Here is a 15,643-nt window from a genome sequence, read left to right as displayed (position 1 = left end):
TCTGTAGAAGGAGGAGAGTGGACTAGATGACCTCTCGGTTCCTTTAAGCTCTGAATCTCTGATCCATTAGTGTTTGATTAATACTCTTCTACTAACTATTCCATTTATAGTTTGGGTTTCTTTTTTCTTTTTTCTCTTTCTTTTTTTTTTTGTCTCAACCTATGGATTCATCAGCGTAGGGAACTTTTAGTGTAGAAATTCACTTCACTTATGCAAATGGGCAACTTCTTTGTTACATGGGGTCTTCAGGTTGCCTAGTGCACTAAAAGGTGCTTGCCTACAGCTAAGTGTCTGAGGCAATTCCTGAGTCTCTGCCTTTTTTACTTTTAAGGTGGGCCTTCTCTCTACTATAACATGCTATTTTATATATGGTTATGCTTAACTCTACTAATCATTTGATGTTAACTATCATTGATAAAGTATGCCCAAAATATTTCTTTTATTTGTTACATCTTATAGTGTTAATTTCATCTATCTTGGCAGTAGTTGAAGCAGAATGGTGACTAGGATGTAGGTTGTGATCCAACTGGAACTGACCAGTTGCAGTCTATGTAATTTAGAAATTCTTCTTCTGTGGTGACAATAAAAGACAAGAAAAGATGTCTCTAAATATCTTAGCTTTTTAGAAACAACATCTATGTAATTATTTTCTTTTTTAAAAATAACAACTGAAGTTCTTCCCCCTTTGCCTACAATCTCTGCTTATGCTTTGATTATGTCTTCTTACATCTTCCTCCTTGCCTACCTCTGCCTTTTCATTTTCTTAAGTGATTTATCATTTTACTGTTTTCCTTTTTCCTGTTCACTGATTTTTCCATTGCTTTTCAGTTCTTGAGTCTTACCTTCAAAACTCATCACTACTTTCTCCAGCCTTCATTTCTCTCCATAACTGGAGATGACCACACATGTAATATATTTAATTATATTCATTAATCTGTGTTACTGCTTCTCTTTCGTCTCTCTCCCATTCAACCTCAATGTTATCTTTTGCAGCTTCTCACTTTCTACATTCAAATTGTAAACACCATACTTCTTCATTCATTACATCACTAACAAGCACATTATCACTTCCCTCTGTTTTTCTTTTGTGTCATCCATTCCTTTTTATGTTTTGTCAGAAACTTATCAGCAGCTTGTTTTTGGTACTAAGATTGTTTAGCAGCTGTTTTTTTTCATACAGTATCTGTAAATATGTTGTCTTTTCTAAAAATGTTTTTAAAAGCATACATTTAGCTTTTGCACAGAAGCATTAAAGAGAAGAAGGGCACAGGTACTAGTGAGGGAATTAAATGTAGAATTATTCCCTTAAGGATTCTCATAGATTACAGTTAACATATCTGGAATCATTCTGTTAAAATGTCATATTTAATACCTAGTGATATGATTAAAGTAAAGGTATAGGACACTCAGTACATACTGCATCCTGTTTCTGAAGGTGGGGTGTTTTTCTTGAGGGTATGAAATACTTATAAATATCTATCTTTTTCTGCTAAGATTACAAATGTACATTACTTTGAGCCTCAGGGTCTTGTCCTGCCTTCTGGCATATCTGTGACCTCATGTTCTTAACAGCACTTGACCTCATGTTCTTAACAGCACTTTTTAACTAGGAAACCATGATAAAATTTAAATTTCTCTTCCCAGGTTCACTCCTTTGTGCTCATCATTTAATGTATAATAATTGTCTTTTGATCCTTCATCAGATTTTATTGAAAAGAAAATCAGTACATGAGCATAATTATAAAGAATTGTTTACATTCCTTTAGTATCCTCTGTCCCCCTTTTTCCTGCTAGATAAGTTAGAATTAGAAAGAGTGTGTTTGACGCAGGAAGTAGCATTGTTTTTATCTCTTGCATTTTTAACTTGGCCTTTATCTTCCAGCATGGGAAAGACTTTGAAGCGATTCAGAACAACATTGCCCTGAAGTATAAGAAGAAAGGCAAACCTGCAAGCATGGTGAAAAACAAAGAACAGGTCCGGCATTTTTACTACCGTACCTGGCATAAGATCACCAAATACATCGATTTTGATAATGGTGAGTTTGTGGCTGAGCCAGTTTCTGAGGAGGTGACTTAGCCAGGAATCAAGTGAATTCTGATTTTGGTCACATATTTGGTAAAGAAAATTTGAATGATTCTATTTTCTTTGCTTTTTGGTGAGGTAATTGAGGTTAAGTGACTTGCCCAGGGTCACACAACTATCTATTTTCTATTAAATAGAGAAATTTACCATGAACCATTTTCCTTGAACTACTCCTTACCTTGAGAAAAACAAGACAAAATAGTGTGTGCATACTGATCATAAATTGTTGAATTCTAGAATAGAAAAAGACTGTGGAAAATATCTAGTCTTTCTGCTTCATTGTGAATATATTGAGTCCCAGAGAGGGAATTGACATATTCAGGATCATAAAAGTGAGTCACCTAGAATGGCATGTAGTCACCTCATTTGTGGACAAATGCAGACATATAGAGAAACAAAAATCAATACAGACTCTGGCCATGGTGTGTGCAATGGCAAGAGAACACAGAATCTAGAGTCAGAAAATCCAGGTTCACATTCTGGATCAGCAACTTAGTAGCTTATAACCTGGAAAAAGTGACTTCATCTCTCTGGGCCCTGAGTATCCTCATCTGAAAGGTGAGGACTTGGACCAGATGATCATCTAAGTCCTGAGGTCATAGAATAACAGGATTTTAGATACTTAAGGTACTTAAGAAGGCATTGACAAGTCCAACTCACACTTGAACAAGAAACCTCTTGCAACGTAGCAGAAAAATGCACCTCTGGCCTTTGATTTAAGTCTTCTCATGAGAGGGAACTTACTGTCTTCTCAGGTAGTCCAGTCTACTTTTGGATAGCTCTTGTTAGGAAATTTTTCATTATATTGATCCTAATCTGGCTATTTGCAACTTCTCGCCTTTGTTCCTTGTAATGCCCTTGGACCACACTGAACAAATAAGGCCCTTTTGTCTTTGTAGTCCTTTGTGAAAGATTATGTTGTAATTAGATCAAAGAAAGAAAGAAAAAATGGTTCTTGCCCTGGAGGAGCCCATTGTCTTAAAAACCTAGGTAGAAGAGAGTATCTAGGAAGAGATGGTGATCAACAGTGTCAAATACTACAAAGAAATCAAAGATGCTTTTAAATTTCTTGTAATTGAGTTAGATTTTTTTTTTCTTATATGTGGCAATTGGGGTTAAGTGACTTGCCCAGAATCACACAGCTAGTAAGTGTTATGTGTCTGAGGCCAGATTTCGACTCGGGTCCTCCTGAGTCCAGGGCCAGTGCTCTAACCACTCCGCCACCTAGCTGCTCCTGGGATTTTAAACATTTGCTTTTATTTGTTTTTGTTTGTTGCTAGGCAGTGGGGTTAAGTGACTTGCCCAGGGTCACACAGCTAGTAAGTGTCAAGTGTGTGAGGTCATATTTGAACTCAGGTCCTGTTGACTCCAAGGCCAGAGCTCTATCCACTGAGCCACCTAGCTGCCCCAATTTCATGTAATTGAAATTACCTGTTTTATTTTTTGTGATCTTCTCAGTTCTTGGGTTAATAATTCACCTCCTAGTCATAGCTTTGAAATAATCATAACATTTATGGTTTATATGGTAATTAATTAGTACTTGTTATTTTTTGCAATAAATTTAAAAATGCTAACTCTTTTTTTTCAAACATTTAATCACTTCATTTTCTATATGTTTACTAGTTTGTTTAATTTTTATCCAAGAAAATATTTCAAAACATTTGTCTGTGGATAGGACCAGATAAAGAGTCTTTCCCATTGATCCAAATAGCACCCTGTGTTTAATGTTTAACTTAATGACTGATGAGACACTTTCCCTTGATAGCAGACTGAAAGAACTTGCTAAAGTGAGGGCATGTTGGAGTTTTCACATATTGCATAAATTTGTGTGTATATCCATATATACTCATACATACATATACATATTTATCATCTAAATGTGTAATAATTTCTTCAGCATTTTGATAGTTTGTCTTTGATTTTTGCTTTCCTTTTTTTTTTTCTTTCCCCTCTCTCTCCTTTTTTGATGAACCTAATATAAATATATACCGAAGTCCCATTCCAGTGCCTTAATATGGTGCGGGAATGTCTCTGGATTGTCTGCAGCCATGACAGTGGATTGTGTGCTAACAAAGTTTTGAATATAATCCCAGCAGCAGGCTGTCTGCTTTATGAGGACTGGTATCATCAAACACAGTGAGGCTTGTCATTAGTAGACTGCGTAATTGATGATGAGCTCTTTGGCCCTGGCAGCACTTAAAATATGTGAAAAATTTAAAAATACTGCTCAGTCATATGTGTCCTCTTTAGCACTGATAGTGGCAGAATATAATGAAAGAAGATGAAGGTGCTAGGAATGACATAGTTATTAGAACTTTAACTTCACTGTTGATAAATCAGTGGCAAATAATGATGGACGAGCTGATTGTGTCAATCTTGACATTCTTGCTATAAGTTAATCTAGAAAAAAAGAAGTCGCAAATACCCAGACACGTATGGTTGCAAATACTCTGATGTGTCTGGCTCATGGGTTCTTTTTGGAGGGGCAAATAAAGACTTGACAGTTGTTTTTATCACTGCATCAAAGGACAGGAAACGTAATTGTTGGAATGTTTGGTCATCTCTCATCTTTCTTTGCTTTTGATAAATGTTTGAAAGAAAACTACCATGAAAATAGTTGCAGCTTATGTACCAATGTTTGTTGTAGAGAATGAAGAGGTAGATAAGTTCCACAAGGAACTTGAAAAACCCAGTAGGTTAAGCACCACACATACTTTTATATTTAGTGACTTCAGTGACTAGGTGAGGATTAAGGAAAATATTAGAAAATATGACTCAGTAATAAGGAGTGAGAGAGATCAATGATTTATAGAGTACATAGAAGCCTCATGCCTATGTGCCACGGATACTTTTAAGAATTAGAAGATGTTAGACATGGCAAACTCCAAATATCACAAAAAAGGAAATTGATTCTATGTTAACAGACAGAAAATGACTAATTACTGTTGTAGCAGTTATTCCTTAACCAGCTTGTGTATGTACCATCAAATCTACTTGTTAGAGCAAAGAATAAAATCAGTACAAAGCCAGAAGAAAGCATATTAAGACATCAATTAATTCACAGTCAATTAAGACATTAAGCATAAAAGATGCTGAACAATTAAAATAACTCAGTTATAATCTATTTTAAAGTAACTGGTGATAAAAAATGGAAGAAATGATAGACACTTCAGTAATTTCATATAGAAATTTAGTAAAAAAAAAAAAAAACAACGCCGAAAGAGCCTAAATAGCACCTCAGCAAATGCTTAATTTACTTGCTGAGTGGAGGAAGATGGCATCTAAGGGCAATACCAATTTAAAATATGAACTCTTTATGAAATCTTAGTTAGAAGAATAATGAAAAACTATGAAGAGGATTGCTTTACAAAATATGATGGAGTAGATCAGACTTGGTTAAGAGACCTGATTTTTACCAGATTATTGTGAGGGCACTTAAGGATCAAAGTGGAAAGAAGACAGTAGAAAGATGGAAAAAATACAAATTTTTTATAGTAATAATAACTGCTAGCGTTCTGGTTCCATTTCAATGAGTTGGTGTGCTCATTGGTCCAGGATTTTTGCTCTAGAGGGACTCTTGATAGTCTAGTTGAAACGTGAGTTACTCTTATTCTGGAGCATCCTAAAAGTCGTATTTGAGTCTTTGGCGACTCCAAGGATTTAGTTTTATTCTAGGATAGATCCAAAGATTTGTTTCTGAGATCACAACAATCCTTTTCTGGAGGGGGCCCAAATTTCTGAGATTATATGAGAAATCAGTTCAGCCTTTTGGGAGAATTTTAGGCCAGGACTAACTGTGGATAATCCTTTCTGGTGCTGTGAAGACTAGGTAAATCCTCTCTCTACAAACTTGCCTTTATTTCTTCTACTACTTTGTTTTTCTGTTAGAAACCTCTAGCAGTCCATCCATAGGGGTAGATTGCATTTACATGTATACTTTCACCTTAACATTAAACCATCAGCAAAATATTTGTGAGCACTCCAGTATGTGTCACAGTAAGGTAAGGTAGCATGATTACTATGATCAGCTGCTATTCAGTTTCCTGTTCTGACAGCAAATCTGCTTCTGGTAACATATGCATTTATTTTACATTAACTATGAAATGATACAGTGTTAGTGTGTTTACATGATGATCTGGTTTACTATACCATTGTTCCCAGGTTTGATGACAGGAAACTGATTATGGTGACCTTTTTAAGGCATCTGTCATTTTCTGGCACACCCTTTCTTGTGTCCACAGCAATAGTACTTCAGTTTATCTGATTATTGAGAGGGGAAAAGGCAGCCACAGAGTTCTGAGTTAGAGGGATTATGTCTTGATTTTATAAAAATTTTCTTCTATTTTTAAAAATAGCTCATCATTCTTCCCATTTCAGACTTTATGGTATTTTTTGACCTTTGTAATATTTTCCTTACTTTTTCTAATGGTCTTATATTTCTTTTCAGATATTCCTAACATGTTTCCTAGTATGCTGTGCCAGGTTTTCCCGGTATTCACCTGTCTTTCATCTCTTTGCTACTCCTTCCTTCAGTGTCCTTACATAAAGTAGTATAATCTAGGATTGAATGATTCTCTTGGAGAAAATGGAGAGAAAATAGTCAATATAAGTGTATTAAAGAGTTAAGGGAGGCAGTGACATATTTATCTTCCTTGATGTGTAATGTGATGAAAGAAAGAGTTGTCATACTTACTTTTTTCATCTTCCTGCCTTGACCTTGGCTGGATTGCCTGGAGGTTCCTGTTACATTTGATGAGAAAGCAAGTAAAAGAGAGGCCCAAGTTCATGTGGCTAGAACTGTTTGCTGCAATATAGATACTCAGTATTACTCAAATGAATCTTAATGAGAGCTGAGGCTTTTTTGTTTGTTTTGTTTTATTTTTGTTTTTAATATGGAATTTTGAGTAGGAAATGGAAAGAAAAACTTGATGATAACTAAGTTTAATTTTAAATATGCCCTCTAAAGACTCATCATTGGGAATAGAATTTTTCTTCAAACTTTATAATGACATATGTGTTATGCTGGTTAAGTATTCACTGTCTCTGTTTGAAACTTTTTGATAACTTTTTATTCTCCCCCCACATGACTTATTTAACTACAGGACATTTTTATATTTCACCGTAGCAAAATTTTGTTCTATTTTTGTTTTTCAGTGTTTTCTCGAGGACTGAAAAAATCATCCCAGGAACTTTATGGGTTAATTTGCTATGGAGAATTGAGGAAGAAGATAGGAGGCTGTGAGTATGTTATGTATGACATAGGAAAATTATTTGATATTTTTAAGATAATGTGCCTTAATACAGTGTTGGGTTACATTATCTCTTGTCTTAAATTATTTCCCAGTAGCTTATGGCTTGATGAGGATTGCATCAGTCCTACAGAATGTCTTGCACCAAGGGTTCTTAACCTAGGGTCCATGAAGTTACTGTTTTGATGTCTACTTTATTATGACTGGTTTCCTTGGCAATCTTGCATATTTTATTTTGTGCCTTTGAAAACAAGGTTCTGAGAAGGGATCCCTAGGCTTCACTAGAGATGCTAAAGGGTCCATGACGCCAACAAGTTTAAGAACCTTACCCTGCAGTCCAGAAGAATATGCAGAGTATTTGTAAGCTAGCAAATGGTGATTTTGTGTTTTGAAGTAGTTATTCAAAGAAAAATCAAATATCATAAAATTATAGTTTGTGGAGAGGCAGCATGGCATGATGGTTAGAGAGCTGGTTTTGGACACAGGAACACTCACATGTACATTCTACCTCTCATTCATCCTGGCTTTGTGATCACAGCACTTAGCATGGTTCCTGTCTCATAGGAAGAACTTAATAAATATTGATTGATTGATTATTGATTTTTGACCATGGACAAGTCTCTTAACTTCTCAGTATACCAGGCAATTCTCTTAAGTTATAAAATGGCAAACACTTGCCAGTCTGCATTTTTAGATGGAAATTCTTCACCGAAAGCATTTATGCTAATAAAATCACAGGTCTAGACCAAAATGAAAAAGACTAAATGAAGATTAGATGAATTTTAGAGAATTATATAATTTTTTCCAATTGGTGACTGTGAACTAGAAGTATTCCTGACAACTTAACAAGACATAGCCCTATCTTTAAGGAGAATATATTTCTAAAATAGACAAGAATAACAAAAAGAGAGTAAATACCAACTCTCTTTCTCGTGTTCCTTTCTGAAGGGATAGAGGAACGTGGATTTGTATTCTCACTCTTTCTCTCTGAGTTCCTTTACTACTTTCTGGTTTTAGCCTGATGGGCTCCAAGTTATTATTCGTGGGTACCCAGACAACTGTGTGCCATGATTTACTTGTGGCATGTTAATATTTTTGAGACTATATTATTTTTATAATATATCATTAATATAGTACTTTCAGGTTTGCAAAGTACTTTACATATATTATCACATTTGATAATTCATTCTAGAGGGACTTCCAAAGGTTTGCAGATTGTGATAGCAATGAATTTAGCAGCTCACATTTTAAAGGTCTTGGGAAAATCAGTTATTCTGTAAATCTTTGAATTTCTGTTGACAGCTGTCTTTGTTATATTAATTCTTACCTCCCTTCTACCTCCATATTGCAGTGTAGCAGGGCATTGTAGTTGTGGTCCATGAGAGTTTGGGATGTTCCATTACAAATCTTGGGGCAAGGCTGGGAAAAGCAGAGAGTTTGGTGTCTGAGAATCCAGGCAGTAAGCATCTATGAAGCAAAAACCAAAGTCTGTAGCAAGGACTAATCATGGAACTGAGTAGATAGTAGTGATGTCTGAACAGAAGTTAGTTTAAATCAAGAGCACATTCTAATGTAGGCAGACTAGCAGGAAGTGAGGTCTGAGTTTTAGTACCTAGTGAGTAACAGGGTATGAAGTTAAATGAGGAATAGAGTGGAATGGAAAAACATTTATCAAGTGCTTACTTTGTGCCAGGCACTGTGCTGTGTCCTGAGAATACAAATAGAAAAGCAAGATAGTTCCCCCTCTAATCTGAGGATATGAAACATACACTTCAGCTATAGGATAGATGCAGGGATACTCAGGGTACACTATTGGGAAGAATTACAATTGGCTATACTTGAAATTCTTGAAGTTTTTTAAGCTAGAGCATTCTTCTCAGTACTGCTGCCCTCGTTATCTTCTGTAACAACTGTGGTTTCTGTATAGTGGTTAGACATTTATTTATAAAGAGAAAACTTAAATTACATCAAAGTTGTTCTATTCTGTGAAATTACCCATAAATGAATGCTTCCTGTCATCTCAGTGTGTCTAACACGTAAGTCTTCATTGTCAAAATGTTATCAAAAAACAAAAATAAAGAACTGCCTGTCATTGATTTTATATATAAACTTAAAACAATCTAAATATCCAGTAATAGGAGAGTTAAATAAATTGTAGTACGATGATGTGATATCATTCTATAATATAATGCAGATTGAAAAGTATTAATAAGTACAAAGAAATCTAGAAAGAATTTAATGCAATTTGAAAAAGCAGAACCAGAAGGACACTCATTAGGCTGAAAAAGATTGATGTTCCTCAGGCACAACACTATTTCTTGTCTCCATGCCTTTGCACTAGCTGTCCCTCATGCTTGGAATTCCCTCCAACCTCACCTCTATCTCTTAATGTCCCTGGTTTCCATCGCAACTAAGCCCAGATGGTGGAATAATAAGAAGCAGTGCAGCAAGTGCACCCCCAAAAACTTCTCCAAGCAGACCTAAAAAATTTACCAGACCACATCCTGATGGTGAAATCCAGAGAAAGTCACAGTGGATCATCTGTTTAGCCAAGCTCAGCATATGGAGACAGACAGGTAGGTCTATGAACACTGGAGACAGGTAGGGCCAGGAGCACCCTGAATAAAACACCCCAGTGTACAGGGATAGGCTGTGCACCAGGGCAAGAGGAGATGCCAGACTCATACCAAGGCAATCCTAGACCCAGAGCAAGACATTACAACTGGGATATGTGCCAAATGGCAGCTTCATCACCCACTACCCAACTCCAGTTCACAGATCCTTGGCAGATTGAGAAGGAAGCTTACACTGGGGAGTGGTGTCCTCAAAGAGGGAGGCCTTGGACTATGTATGGAGAAAAGAGGAAGTTCAGAAGCAAGCAGCAGTGGTGATTTGGTTCAGACACCCACGCTCAGAGCAGATCTCACTTTGCATCTTTAGGAATTTGCAGAGAGCCCAGACCAGGGGGTCAGCAAGCCAACTTTGTCCTGCTTCAGACTACTTTGGGAGCACCAAAAGCTTACACATCCCCAACCTGTCCCTGAGATTCTGGAGTAACAACACTAAATACCCTCCAGAAAGTAGCAAAAGGACCAGCCCAGTCCTTCATTCCAGAAGTGTAGCAGAGCCCACCCTAACTATCATCAAGTCTGAAGGCAAGAATGAGTTTAGAAGAATGGGTAAATAAAAAAAGAATTCCACGAGTTATTATGCTATCAGAGATGCTCAAGATACAAAAACAGAACAGAGAATGACTCCAAAACATATTTCATGAATGCCTGAAAGAAAACCATATCTTAGGCTCAAACTTGGCTAGATTTTCTGGGAAAAAATAAAACAAAATTAAAAAAAGGTTAAAAATGTTTTTATCAGTGGAATGACAGTGCTTGAGGGGAAAATGGAAAACAAGTTAAGAGCCAGGGAAAAAAGAATCTGAAAGGGAATTAGCACTTTGGCACAAGAACTATATTGTCCAAGCAATGAATTCTCTCAAGATTTGAATGGACCACGTGGAAGCCAGTGGCTTCATGAGATAACAGACAGTAAATAGGAAAACAAAGTCAAAAGGCTGAAAAAATGGAAGAAAATGTAGAATATCTCACAGTAAAAACAACTGACCTGAAAAATCAATCGTAGGGGAAAGAGTCATTGGACTGTGTGAATACCATCACCATAACAAGAGCCGAGGTATCATTTTTCAAGAAATCTTAAAAGAAAACTTCCCAGATCTCTTAGAACCAGAGGACAAAGTGGAAATAGAAAGAATCTTTAAGAAACCCCCAAATGAAAATTCCCAGGAACATCATAGCTACAATTCAGGGCTTCCTGGTGAAAGGAAACATGCTGAAAGAGGCCAGAAAAAAAAAGAATTCAATACCATGGAGCCACAGTTAGCATCACACTTAATTTAGTAGCCCCACCACTATAAAAGAACCAAGGGCTTGGAGATATTCCAGAAGGCAAAGGATATGGGTTTATAGCCAAGAATAATGTACCCAGTAAAATTGAGTATAATGCTATAGGGAAAAAATGGATCTTTGATGAAATAGAGGACTTCCAAGCATTCCCAATGAAAAGACCAAAGAGCTGTAGAGAAACACTGAAGTTCAAACACAGGAGTAAAGAGAAGCATAAAAAGGTAAATATGAATGACCAATGCTAAAGGACTATACAAAGATAAACTGCTTGCATTCAGAAGTGGAGAAATGGTATGTGTCCCCTTTGAACCTCCCCTTTCCTCCCTCATCATCAAGGGAATTCAGTTAGACAAGGCTTGGAAATGTGTTTTTGTTATGTCTTGATCTTTAGAAAAGAATGGAAAGAGGGGAAAATTATCTCACATAATCAGGATGCACAAATATGCATCTGTACAAATAAGGAGGGAGCAGAGCTGCAACCTGAATCTCACTCTCTTCTGAACTGATCAAAAGAAGGAAGACGACACAGACACAGACACACACAGTTGAGTACAGAGTTACATTTCACCCAACACAGAGATGAGGTGAAGGGGAGAAGGAGGAGAAGTAGCGGGAGGGTAGAGTAAGAGATGAATTAATCCTAAGTAGAGCAAACTCTAAGAATGTACAAAAATATTTATAACTCTGTTTGAGGTGGCAAAGAACGGTAATCTGAGGGGTGCCCATAAATTGGGGAATGAATGAACAAATTATGCTATACATGGAATACTACAATGTTCAGGTCTTACCAGCATAATGCCCAACAGGATTCCAGAGGACTAAAGATGAAATCTGCCACCTCCTCAAGCAGAAGTGAATGACTTAAGGCTGTAGAATGAGAAATAGAGATCTATATCCATCATATACACATACATGCATGCATGCATGCATACATACATACATACATACATACATACATACATACATACATGTTTAGGATGTAGCCCATGTGGAAGTTTGCTTTGATTGAGTATACATGTTTGTATGTTTAAGTATACATGTTTGTAATAGATTTTATTTTTCTTGTGTTCTTAATTGACATTCGGGGATTAGAGTGGGAGAATGAGAAAGCAGATCTACAACGATTAAAACAAATAAAAAAAATTTTTTAAAGGGACTCAGATCAGACCCTGATTTCTAAAGGAGCCTTTTATTGCTCTCCATAAATGCTACCTTTTTCTTGTATGTTTGCTTACATGTTGTTCCCCCATTACATGTTAGCTCCTTGGAGGCTGGAACAGTTCTATTTTTTTGTATTCCTGACATGTAGTAATTGCTCAACAAATGCTTTTTGACTGTGATTTTCCCCCCAAAGCCCTTATGCTCTTATTTCTTCCGTTTCTCCTTATAGGACCAATGTTATTCCAATCTTGAAAACTCCAGATTAGCTTTGATTCCTCTCCTTCCCTCATCCTTAATGTCCAGTCAGCTACCCAGTCTTGTCGATTCTTCCTTTGAATTGACTCTCATCTAATTCTTCCTTTTCCATTCCCACTGCTTATTCCATTATTCCAAGCTCATACTTGCATTTTTGTAATAGCCTCTAAATTAGCTCTTACTAGTTGATCCCTGCTCTCTCATCTATTGTGTATGCAATTGCCAGATGAATCTTCCCAAAATATTGCCTCTGTTATGTCTCTCCCTTATCCAAAACCCTTTTCTGAAATCCCAGTCATAGGATCAAATGGCTTAGCCTGGCATTTGAAACTCTGCATAGTCTAGTAGCAGCCTCCTTTTCCAGCTTTATCTTCTTACTCCCATGGAAAAACCCTTTGCTCTATCCAGATTGGAAAATTCATTGTCAGTTGAACATTTCTCTGTGCTTTTGCTCACACACTAACCTTTTTTTCCCATGTAGTTAAATACTTCTCATCCTTTGGAGACTGACTTAGTTCTGTGTTCTGTGAAACCACCTTTGTCATTCTAGGCCACTGGTGTTATACTCAAATAGAAATGATCCCTGTGGGCTTCTTACTGACTTAGAAAAACACAAATTAACATGTATTTTCATTTATTATCTTAAACATTTCCCTGTCATGTTTTAATCTAGTTTGGCCTCACTTGGGATTTTTGCATCCTCAAGGGTGCCACCTCTATCCTAGATCATTCCTAATAACTCAGACTATTTTTTGTTTATGCTACTTATTCCTCATATAGTACTTTCTGCCATCTCTTTTGTTTGCTTTTTTCAAATATTACTTGTAAATTGTTTAAACTTGTGTGCCATATCTCCTCCATTAGGCAGTGAAGGACACATATCCTTTATTTCTTTTTGTTTTCTACAGTGCTTATTCCACTAGGTGGCTCATAGGCAGAGCTTATTAGTTGATATGTTCAAGGAGTGTGCTAGAGACAACCTGAGGTAGTGAGAGTGCACTTTTATCAATTAAGTATATCTAAGGGGGAATTTCTGATCAATCCACAAATGTTTATTAAGTGCTTATTACATTTCAGGCATTTTGCTACCTTTACTTAGAGGTGAAAACAAGTTTGGCACTCTCAGGCTGTGTGGACATAGTTCAGTGTGATTCCTGCTTTTATGGCATACATGTTGTCTTCTAGAGCTACCTCTCTTTCCCAGAGAACCATAATAAAGAATTTTTTAAAAGGGGAAAAACAGTTTAGTAAAATTAACCAACATAGCAAAAAAGTCTGATATTATATGCAGTGTTCCACATCTATAGTACCTAACTTCCACAGATAATCAAGGTGAAGGTGCTTTCTCATATCTCTTCTTTGGGGCTAAGCTTAGTCATTATAATTTCATAGCATTCAGTTTTATTACTCTTTTATGGTTGTTTCCAATCATTTTGTAATCATTGCATGTATTGATTTTATGGTTCTGTGTAGTTATTTTTTACAGGTGGTATTTTTAATGTAAATAGTATCTTATTTCTTCCTCAATTACATGTAATGATAGTTTTCAACATTTTTTTTTTTTTTGGTGAGGCAGTTGGGGTTAAGTGACTTGCCCAGAGTCACACAGCTAGTGAGTGTTAGGTGTATGAGGCCAGATTTGAACTCATGGCCTCTTGACTTCAGGGCCAATGCTCTATCCACTGCACCACCTATAACATTCATTTTTTACAAGATTTTTGATTCCAAATTTTTCTCTCCCTCTCTCCCCTTACCCCTTCCTCAAGACAGCAAGCAATCTGATATAGCTTATTCAAGTGCAGTTATATTAAACATATTTCTACATTAGTCATGTTGTGAAAGAAGAAACAGAACAAAAGGAAAAAATATACAAAAACAACCCCAAAGAGAGTAAAAATAGTATGCTTTGATCTGCATTCAGACTCCATCACATCTTTCTTTGGATGTGGATAGTATTTAATGTACAGATGGTGTTTTTAATAAAGTAATTGTCCCTTCATTTTCATCCATCTTTATTGTGAGAAGTTTAGAGGTATATTTTCCAAAATGAAATCACTTAAGTGTATTTTGTTTTTAAGCTATAAGTCTTCCTTTCACTCACGAGGTCCTCAGGTTGATGTTCATTTTAGTAACAAAGGCATATGAGAGGTTGTAATTAACTTGGGGACTATGCTAGCATTTTGGGTTTTTTCCCTTTTTTTGTATCTCTAATGCTTAGCATTATCATTGCATAGGGAGAGTACTTAATAATTTTGGACTGACTTACCATTCCTTCCTCAGAAGCCTAATTTCCTGTACTTGTTATTTAAAAGTCTGTTTACCACTTTATTTACAGACTTAAATGATTACATAATTTATTTACTAGCTTTGTGACAATGGGCAAATCACAGCTTCTCAGAGACTCAGATTCTATAAAATGAAGATAATCCATTTAGTTGAGAAAGTCTTTACTTCTTGAATAACTTATATTGTACAGTGTGGGGAAGAGAGTGCACAGATGACAAGTAGCACGAATAATGTGAGGAGGGAGGGACTGCCAACCATAAGGGTATCTGGAAATCTTCACCAAGGGTATGGCACTTGAGCTGAGCCTTGGAAAAAGATGAGAGACCAAGATGACCTATGTGTTCTGGGTGTGAGAGATCTGGCTACTTTCATACCTGAGCTTCTTGTATAAATACAGGAAAGTGAAATGTAGAATTCAGCAAACAGCTCATTATCCACTTTGGCTGAAATGTCGATAGAGTTCTTGAAAGGGAATAATATTGAAATAAACTTGGAAAAGGCAGGTTGGAGTCAGATTGTAGAGGACCACATTTCCTGTCTTAAAAGTTTGAGCTCCTTATTTTGCTTTAGAGCACAATATGTTTCATTCAGATTATATATTATGGCAAATTACATCATTAAACAAACTAAAAGTTTTATGGAGTTCTTAACTGTGTACAGGTGCAGGGTATTATTTCGACCCTGAGACACAA

General features: G+C 36.3%; 1 protein-coding gene across 2 annotated transcripts in view; it reads left to right on the top strand.

The window, feature by feature from the left end:
- CRAMP1 (cramped chromatin regulator homolog 1) overlaps window positions 1-15,643 on the top strand; it is a 108,846-nt gene that overhangs the window by 32,262 nt on the left and 60,941 nt on the right. For both annotated transcript variants that reach the window (XM_027862955.1, XM_027862954.1), the window contains exons 4-5: window positions 1,883-2,036; window positions 7,238-7,321. In XM_027862955.1, the coding sequence (XP_027718756.1) occupies window positions 1,883-2,036; window positions 7,238-7,321 (238 nt within the window). The remainder of the gene's footprint in view (window positions 1-1,882; window positions 2,037-7,237; window positions 7,322-15,643) is intronic.

Source organism: Vombatus ursinus, unplaced genomic scaffold, assembly GCF_900497805.2.
Source record: "Vombatus ursinus unplaced genomic scaffold, bare-nosed wombat genome assembly UNPS02014770.1, whole genome shotgun sequence".
Lineage (NCBI taxonomy): Eukaryota > Metazoa > Chordata > Mammalia > Diprotodontia > Vombatidae > Vombatus > Vombatus ursinus.
This window is presented reverse-complemented; position numbering and strand designations above follow the sequence as displayed.